General features: G+C 44.8%; 1 protein-coding gene across 2 annotated transcripts in view; it reads left to right on the top strand.

Moving 5' to 3' along the window:
• The window catches only part of SOBP (sine oculis binding protein homolog), a 145,337-nt gene extending 135,255 nt beyond the window's left edge, over window positions 1–10,082 (top strand). For both annotated transcript variants that reach the window (XM_055390716.2, XM_031012401.3), the window contains one exon: window positions 8,139–10,082. In XM_055390716.2, the coding sequence (XP_055246691.1) occupies window positions 8,139–10,082 (1,944 nt within the window). The remainder of the gene's footprint in view (window positions 1–8,138) is intronic.
• Window position 10,083: the final 1 nt, after the last annotated feature.

Genomic DNA, 10,083 nt, shown 5'->3' on the forward strand with positions numbered 1-10,083 from the left:
GCAAGTAAAGCCCATAGCCAGGTGCCTGGCAGAGCCCAAGCAATCAGTATGTAGTTGGTGAGTGGATGTGATGTCACTAGGAGCAGCTGCAGACTTTTGAAAAGCAGCCAGAAAGTGGGCTAAGGTAGTGGACACAATGAGGGATTATCAGAGGTGCCATTAGTGCTGCTCAGCAGTGCCCTTGACCTGGGTCACCTGCACACAACGTAAGCTTGACCCTGTGGTGTTTCAGGGGTACCACCCATCACCAGGGTGAGATAAAACCCAGGGAGTGAGGAGGCTGGAAGGCAGATTCAAAGTCCCTGGCGGGGGGGTTGGGGGGACTGCTCCAGATACCACTGATAATCACAGCAATCCTTCCAAAAAGTCCTCTTACTTGATGTCTCATTAGTTGTGTTGTGGAACTAAAACAACATATTTTAGAATATGAGTTTTGCCATTTTCTAAAAAAAAGTTTGCATGACGGAAGAAATGAGGTGTGTGACCACAGACAGAAGCTGGGCAACTAGCATACTTCACTTTTTAACACATTAGTTTGATGGGTTTCCCTTATATACAAGTACAACCCAAAGTCCTTCCCTGCAACTTTTCTTAAACTCTTATAGTCACAAATAATGAAACTTCAAATATTCATTAGAAAGCAGGAAGAAAAACAATGACACAAAAAGAGAGCCAAATATATACTTGAAAAACAAAAAGTTACAGTAAATAAGGTAAATACATATCTGAAAAAAGATTCAGATAATACATTTTAAAAAAAGAGGAGTCACAGTATTGGGTTAGAAGAACAAAGGGAAATTTGACATTGAGACAGTAGATATTAAGGATTTTTTTTGCTAAAAGCTGTTAGTTGCATGTTAACCTTTAGAACAAATCTGTTGATAGAGGAGAGTGTGTGCTAATTTTTCCACTTATTGCTAATAGACAGATTTTGAACTCCGCAAGGGCAGGTGTACTAAGTCTCTCCTGCCCTGTTCCACAGCCCATTGCCTTCTGGAGCACAGCGCAGTATTTATTTCTGAATGAATAAAAGTGTTACAAATAGCAGATCAGTTTTCTCTTAAGCTTCAGTTTGAAGCAGAGATGCTTGAATGAAAATAAAACAAAAACTTGTGCCTCCAGTTTACTGGGGCGGATTCTACCTCATATGAGGGCAGGAGCTTCATTTTACTCATGTCCCAGGTTCCTAGCACAGCACCTCACCCATGATGGGCCCCGAATAAATGTTCACTTTTCAATGAGTAAACTGGATTATGTGATGGCAAATTTTTCAGGGCAGAGAGTAGTTGTGATACTTGGAGCTGATAAAATGGGCATGGGACGGCCTGGCAATGGGAGATGGGCTAGGACGTTGCTCCCTTCTTAGGAGGCACATTTTCCATGTCTGTAGTCCCCTCCCAGTTTCCTTTCTTTCTCACATGTTTCCCGGGCAGGGTCGTCACTGTGGATGATCTCCTTTTACAGCTGAGCACTGAGGCTCAGAGGGATTAAATGCCTGGCTCCACTGGGAGCTGGAGGTTGGAGGAGAGGATGAGATGATCACCGAGGTTCCTTTTAGGGCTTAATTTCACTGCTTTGAGATTTCTTAGGTGATTTCTGTGCCCTCTCAGGACCAAATAACTGGAAAACAAAGAGGCAGGCATTTGGTACCAGGCAGACCAGGTTTTTTGATGTACGATTGAATTTTTTAGTTTCCATCTGGATGACTTGTATTGTGAAGGTGTAAGTTGCATTCATCCACCTTAAATGAAGCAGAGAGTTTTGTCATGGTATATTAATACTCTTAAGCAACGTAAAACATCAGCCCAAAGAGAAAAATCATCTTCTGAATCATGTGTTTGGCTGTCAGGGTGGGCCTGCAGTCACTGAATACAGGCCAGGATTCCATCTCTTGCATTGGCTGTAGAATCAGAGACTTGGGTCCATAATAAGCCATTTGTTAAAGCTCATTGAGATCCTGAAAACCAAGCCCATCTCTGCTCTGCCTTACAGAGTTCATGGCACATGAGAAAGAGAAGGAAGGATCTGCTCCTGTGACCTGGGCCAAGATTTCTAGAACCCAGCTTAAAATTTATAAGATAAGTAGAACTTGAGTCATGGTATAAAGTTCCTACAGGGCAGTTTTCTAATGAGATTTTTTCACTTCTAACAAAGATGTTCTTTAGCCTCTCCTTGAGCTCCAAATCTTATTTAAGAGAGAGAGAGAGCTAGAGCAAGCTAGAGAATGAGAATGAATAAAATACAAAGCAAAACAAACAAACAAAAAAACCCAAATAAAAAGAACTATGTGCAAACACCAGCATGCTGGAATCTAAACCTGCAGAAAGTTTCTTGTTTTGAAAATGAACTTCTTCATGCATTTGTTTTTATTGTATAAGAGCCCTTCCTGTTTCTACTTTAAATTCCTCTCTCAATTCCGTATGGCTTTGCATGTCTATGACTAGGTCATCTTTTTCCTTCCTTCACTCAAATCCAGCTCTGCAAGAAAAACTTGGAATGGTGAGCTTAGTGTTGGTGTGCCCTTCCCCATTTTGTGGGGGCTCTTCCCTCAAGTGAACATGCTGCCATGGCAGGTTGGGGTCATCCAGTCTTAAAAGGCACCTGATACTGTGGCTTCTGGCCTTTCCTTTGGAAGATAGTTCTGCCATGTAATGAGTCAAGCAGATCGTCCATCAGCTCTGTTTTTTAATAAAATATGCATAGCACAGTTTATGGTTTCCACTATTCAAACAGCAGTTGAGCCGAAGAGGAATGATTCATTTTAATGGTTCTAACGCTCATTTCCAAGCAGCCATGTTGCTTTATCAAGCTTTTGCCTGAATTAGAAAATGACTGGCCTTGGAAAAATAAGAGGGCTCAGCAGGAGTTGAATAGAGGCTTTTCAGGATGGTGGGCAGCTGGGATGCACATAGAATTGTGGGCTGGTTCCTTGTCCCTGCAGACAGCTCCTCTGTTAGCCCTGGGGACAGAGCCTCCTAGGGAGCAAGATGGGGGCTGGTATCTGTGAGGTGTAGCATGAGTTTGCCCAGAGAGAAACGTGCCCTGTTTTATCTCAAAGACACACAGGCTCATAGGAAAGCAGTGGATGAAAATCTCCCTTTCCCTCTTCCTGCAGCCATAGAAGCATCCTCCCCATAAAACACATGTAAAACACGTGGGACAGGCTGGGGATTGAAAATATATACTCTGTAAGAAGCTTAGTGATATGCCTAGCACACAATCATTAGACTGTTAGCTCCATTTTACAGATAAAGAAACTGAGGCTGAGATTTTCATAATGTTGCGCTGCTAATAAGGAATAAAGCCCAGATTCATGCCAACATCTTTTGATTCTAAATCCTGTGTGATTTCCATAGCCTCTTTTGCCACTCAGGGACACTGAACTAGGGCCCTGCTGGTGGCAGTGTCTAGACCCAAAGGAACAGTTGATACTGGGACCACGGCATTCCAGGGTAGGGCTGGGAGCAAGTGCTCAGGTGGGTCAGTCTGAGGCCCTCAGCTCATGCTGTGAGGTGACTGTCTACAGGCAGAGCAGACCCCAAAGCCTTCAAAACACTGATTACCCCTGCCCACGTCCCTCCATCCTCCTTTGCTTCACTTGAATGAGTTCATGATTTTTGAGCTGGCCTAGACTACAAGATCAGTGCCACAGTCAACATGCCAAGGCCCAGAGAACCTCCCTTTTATTATAAGCTACAGTTTTGCTTAAGGAGCTACAACTCCTGAGCTGTTACCTAGGAGATATATTAGTAGACAGTCAGATGAAGTGGAAAGCACGTGAAGATTTTTTTTGTTTTATTTTTCAAATTGTTGCTGGCATTCACGGAGGTGCTAATATCTTTTTTTTTTTTTTTTTTTTTACTGTTCCATTGCTACAAACATCTTTGCCCAGTTAAAGATTTCAGCAAAAGGGTTTCTTAATTAAATATTGCCTGATGCCAGATTACCGCTCAGAAGGCAGTGGTGGATTCCATTAAAGGCTGAACTTTACTCCCACAGCTAACAGCTGATGAATGTGTTAATTAGGAACCCTGTCCCCCTCCCTCAGTTGCCTGAGTTTTCTCTTAAGCCCAGAAGAACCTGTATATCGTGCCCATGTGGGTAACCTCATGGCATACTTTGGCCTTGACTTTGACGTTTATATAAAAATAAAGGCTCAGTTGCCAACATGAATAGCTTTCTCTCTTTCCGGGGAAATACAAGATGGAAAGAGTTATAAGAACCACAAGTCGTGCCTTTCGGCTTTCTTATATCAGGAGCAAGTGATATATCTGCTGAGGCAGTGTCTTTGGAGCAGTTGAGTGGTGTAGGTTGCCACACATTTATTTCACAGGAAAGGAGTGAATCCATCAGGCCACTGAGCTTATAAGTACTACTCTGGCAGTCAGCCACCCAAATATAAATACTCTAAATGGACTAAAGGAAATGTTCATTCTGTTGTTTAGAGTTGGACCCATCCCAGGAAGGTAAATTTAATCTTTTTGAGGACTGCTGTTATAGGGTTGAATGGAATACGCATTTGTTTATCTCCTTTGTGATCTTTTTGTCTTCCTGGTGATACATTATGTATTTGTGATACGAAGCATTTCAGCTGTCTCGCTCAATGGCATTGCATTTGCTGGTTGTTGGGTCCCCAGATTGGCATCGTTAAACAGCTTCAGCCTCTGTCCAATCTAGGACCTGTTAGTGAGAGAAGTGGAACCAAAGAGGCCAGATTCCAACAGAAACAAAGCTGGGGTGAAATTAGGGGGAAATCATTCCAGAGCTCAGTGCGTAAATCCCTGCACTTCTTAATCTTTATCTTTTAAAATATCTGAAGGAATTTTGGTACTTCTTGGCATAATGAGGAAAAAATAATTCCTCAAAAAGTTAAAAAGTGAAATAAAATGTAAAGCTGTCAGTGAAAGAAGGAAAGAATAACCCACCACACCACAATTCAGAAAACCAGAGTTTATGAGACACATATTGTGTTTTCCTGGATATGCAAATGTTGTTTTATTAAAGACAGAGGGATATGGTATATATTTTCATCTAACTACCACATCTTAAGTAATCAGTTCAGGCTCTTATGATGAAATCTTTAATTACTAGAAGTGTGTCATTAGTTAGATGTAGAATGAATGATAGTACCGTGTTTTATTGCCTCACATGATATAGCCATTTGTGCCATAAATTCATTGACCTCATCTTAAATGATGAGTCCTGTAAGACAGACTTGATTCATTATTTCTTAAGTGACAGTTTTTCCTCTAATAATTTTTTGCTTCACCAGAAAGATTGCTTTTCTGTATTTTTAGATCAGTATTCTGAATTGAAATTTAATAAGGCAAGGACACACACACACACACACACACACACACACACTCTGTCTCTCTCTCTCTCTGTTTCTCTCTCTCTCTCTCTCTCTCACGTTACCCAAAACAAGATAGTCATGAACTGTCACACTACTACTTGAACACTTTGGGATGGTGCTGAAAATCAAGCAGCTAACCGTAGGCCTTTGCTTTAATGGGAAAGTTTGATGAAATAGGATTTTGCTTCTAACTTTTATGTCTGTAATTCTTTTTATGTCAAAATCGATGAGATATGGTGGAGAATTCTCATTTGACAATTGGGATAGATCTATGAGCATTCCTTATTCATCATTGGATTACTGAAAGTGAAGGAAGGGAAGGGAGAACATATAAATTATATTTAGATTATTATTATTTTTTACTCCATTTGAAAATATTTATTTGGCTTGAGGAAACAGGAATCCTTTGGAGGCAAATAATTCAATCTGGCAATTTAAAAACCAATTAAGGATTTCAGAAAACCCTTCTCCCTTATGGCTAAAAAATAAGATCCAAAAAAATATGCCAGAAAATGGGTATATTATTTTAATTAGCTTAATTCATTGATAATTTTTTTTAGTCAATGATTAAAGAAGCTATTTTTGATCCTTCACTTCAAGCTTGTAAATTTGCACTGCAGGCTTTCTATGGATGCCTAATATTGAAACAGAAGCAGGTGGTTTTATTTCATAGTGGAATTTAAGTGCCACATCATTATACGTTAATTTTATTTAAATGATCAGGTTTATAAAACAATAACTTACATGCATCATGTTTCTAATACTTGTTTACTTAACCTTTATCTAGATGAAAAATTTGAGGGTCTGATGGATTCTGTGGGTCTCTTCTCATCAGAGGCAATTCTGCACTTTTTTGTAAACTGGGCATCTCAATTATGATAAAAGCTTCCCTTAATTCAGGAGGAACATGAAACACTATAGTGAAACACAGGAGTATATTAGCACTGAAATATTTTTTTTACCACTTTAATAACTGCAACAGTTTTGATAGCTAAATTGAAAGAGTGCCTTTCTAATCATCAAAGGTAACTCAGCAGTTTTCTCACTCTCCAAAATTTTTTGCAAGAAGTAGTTTGAAAGGGCAATTTGATGAGACTAAACAAAACACGAATGTGTGCCAACATGTTGTTCAGTCTCACACTATCAAGTTTATTACCTGCAAATATCAGTGGAAAAAAAGCGAGAAGGAAAAGAGTGGATTTACACATACAGACCCACATCTGCCACGTGCGTGTTCGCCCATGATCACATACCAGCATGCCACCACTGTTTACAATCAAGGAAAGCTGAGAGTTAAATGAGATGAGTAATCAAATGCCCAGCATATGTTGTTTTTGCATTGTTTATGTGACCAATCATTATTAAAATTTATCATCTTTTAATTATATCAGTTTATGATAGTTTTTTTAAAAAACCAACACGCACCAACAACAGAACAACAGACAGCCTCTTCAACAAAAACAGGGTCTCATTTAGAACAATATTGGAACCAGTGCTTTATTGGGGGAGAGACTCAAATTCAATAGACTCACCATTGCACTGTTTCACAATTCTTTCTTTGCTGCTATATATGGCTTGAGTGCTGAGAAAATGCCCCCCCCCCCAAAAAAAAAGGAAAAAAAGAAAAAAGATTGTGTGTGTAAAACTCTGTCAAAAAAAAGTAAGGCACTGAAAGAACTATTGAAAATTTTGACATCTGTTTATCTGTTTATAGCTATGGCAAGATTACTCATATTAATTCTTGTTTAAAATGCCATATGAAGGAAAGACATTTGTGCAAACAAGAGTCATATTTGAATTGTAGATCATGTCTTCACCATCTGTGAGAGCTGATGGTGTTGCAAAATTAATGTGTTAATGAAATCACAATAATTTCTCCAAAGTAATGGGTTCTGAAGCTGAGAATGAGTATTTTTTGAACTTTGATGTCTAGTGATTTCCAATTGGGAAAAGCTCTCAGCCTTTAATTAGTTCTGCAGCCTAACTTTAAAATAAATTTGGTGATGTCTTTCTTTTGCCAAGAGTAGATTTGAAGGGGGGAAAAAGCCATAACAACTTTTGGAAAATGTTCTCTGGTGTTTGAAAAGTTGTTAAATAAGACTGCTGCCAAGAAATGTCACCAAAAATTCTGACTACTGAGAGAGAGTGGGCAAACAGCTCAAAAAATAATTCTAGCTTGCTGCAACATCACAGGTTGGGAATAGCTAAACCTCACACAGACTTCATGATTAATTCCAAGTTTCTCCTTGGAAGCCAGACATAATGATGTTCAGCGCTTTGTGTTATTGGTTAACACAGTACACTCTTTCCAACTGCATTATCAAACATAGTCAACAGTGTAAAGTGACTTCGCATGAGGAGAATTGTAAGGGGTAATATTTCAAGCCCATTGAACTTTCTGGAGAACTTTTCCCTCCAAAACTCTTTAGGTTTGCATTTACAATGAGCCTCTCTGACAAGTGAAAATGTGTGGGCAGGTACATTGGACAGGTATATATATTCCCTTTTCTCAGAACCATCTTTAAGTCATGCTTAAAGGGGACAACACAATTTAAGAAAAAAGAATAGGAGGTTGTGATAATTGGTATTCTGAAGAGCTCATATTTATAAAGCCAACCCATCATTTTACAAACATTTCAGAATTTTACCTTTTAGAAGGAAACAGTTCTGCCTGTTTGAGAAGTGCTGGTAAAGTTTAAAGAACCTTTATGTGAAACACGAAACGTCATCTACCCAGGTAAATTGCTTGTCTTACCTGTTGTGGTTTTTTATTACTGTGTTGTAGGTATGTGACTGGTGTAAGCACATAAGACACACAAAAGAATACCTGGATTTTGGGGACGGGGAAAGAAGGCTTCAGTTCTGCAGTGCAAAATGTCTCAATCAATACAAAATGGACATTTTCTACAAAGAGACCCAGGCCAATCTTCCAGCTGGGCTGTGCAGCACATTACACCCTCCCATGGAAAATAAAGCAGAAGGCACCGGGGTGCAGCTGCTCACTCCAGACTCTTGGAATATCCCGCTAACAGATGCTCGGAGGAAGGCCCCCTCCCCGGTGGCTACAGCTGGCCAAAGCCAGGGCCCTGGCCCGTCGGCGTCCACCACCGTCTCTCCATCTGACACTGCCAACTGCTCTGTCACTAAAATCCCCACGCCAGTGCCCAAGTCCATCCCCATCAGCGAGACTCCAAATATCCCTCCTGTCTCCGTCCAGCCACCTGCTAGCATCGGGCCTCCCCTTGGCGTCCCGCCTCGGAGCCCTCCCATGGTGATGACCAACCGCGGCCCGGTGCCGCTGCCCATCTTCATGGAGCAGCAGATCATGCAGCAGATCCGCCCGCCCTTCATCCGCGGGCCTCCGCACCATGCCTCCAACCCCAACAGCCCCCTGTCCAACCCCATGCTTCCCGGCATCGGGCCCCCGCCCGGTGGCCCCAGAAACCTGGGCCCCACTTCCAGCCCCATGCACCGGCCCATGCTATCGCCCCACATCCACCCCCCGAGCACCCCCACCATGCCTGGGAACCCCCCAGGCCTGCTGCCCCCGCCGCCTCCGGGCGCCCCGCTGCCGAGTCTTCCCTTCCCGCCAGTGAGCATGATGCCAAATGGCCCGATGCCGGTGCCCCAGATGATGAATTTCGGGCTGCCGTCGCTTGCCCCGCTGGTGCCGCCCCCGACCCTGCTCGTGCCGTACCCCGTGATCGTGCCCCTACCGGTGCCCATCCCCATCCCCATCCCTATCCCTCACGTCAGCGACTCCAAGCCCCCCAACGGGTTCTCCAGCAACGGGGAGAACTTCATTCCGAACGCCCCTGGCGACTCCGCGGCGGCGGGCGGCAAGCCAAGCGGACACTCCCTGTCCCCCCGGGACTCCAAGCAGGGCTCGTCCAAGTCCGCGGACTCGCCCCCCGGCTGCTCGGGCCAGGCCCTGAGCCTGGCGCCCACGCCCGCCGAGCACGGCCGGAGCGAGGTGGTGGACCTGACGCGGCGCGCCGGCAGCCCCCCGGGCGCGGGCGGCCAGCTCGGCTTCCCAGGCGTGCTGCAGGGCCCGCAGGACGGCGTCATCGACCTGACCGTGGGCCACCGGGCCCGGCTGCACAACGTGATCCACCGCGCGCTGCACGCGCACGTCAAGGCGGAGCGCGAGCCGGGCGCCGCGGAGCGCAGGACCTGCGGCGGCTGCAGGGACGGCCACTGCAGCCCGCCCGCCGCCGGCGACCCAGGCCCGGGCGCCCCGGCGGGCCCCGAGGCGGCCGCGGCCTGCAACGTCATCGTGAACGGCACGCGCGGCGCCGCCGCCGAGGGCGCTAAGAGCGCGGAGCCGCCTCCCGAGCAGCCGCCGCCGCCACCGCCGCCCGCGCCCCCCAAGAAGCTGCTGTCGCCTGAGGAACCGGCGGTGAGCGAGCTAGAGTCGGTCAAGGAGAATAACTGTGCTTCCAACTGCCACCTGGACGGGGAGGCGGCCAAAAAGCTGATGGGCGAGGAGGCCCTGGCGGGGGGCGACAAGTCAGACCCGAACCTTAATAACCCCGCGGACGAGGACCATGCCTATGCTCTGCGGATGCTGCCCAAGACCGGCTGCGTGATCCAGCCTGTGCCAAAACCCGCGGAGAAGGCTGCCATGGCGCCGTGCATCATCTCCTCGCCCATGCTCAGCGCCGGGCCTGAGGACCTGGAGCCGCCGCTCAAAAGGAGGTGCCTCCGAATTAGAAATCAGAATAAGTAAA

Source organism: Gorilla gorilla, chromosome 5, assembly GCF_029281585.2.
Source record: "Gorilla gorilla gorilla isolate KB3781 chromosome 5, NHGRI_mGorGor1-v2.1_pri, whole genome shotgun sequence".
Lineage (NCBI taxonomy): Eukaryota > Metazoa > Chordata > Mammalia > Primates > Hominidae > Gorilla > Gorilla gorilla.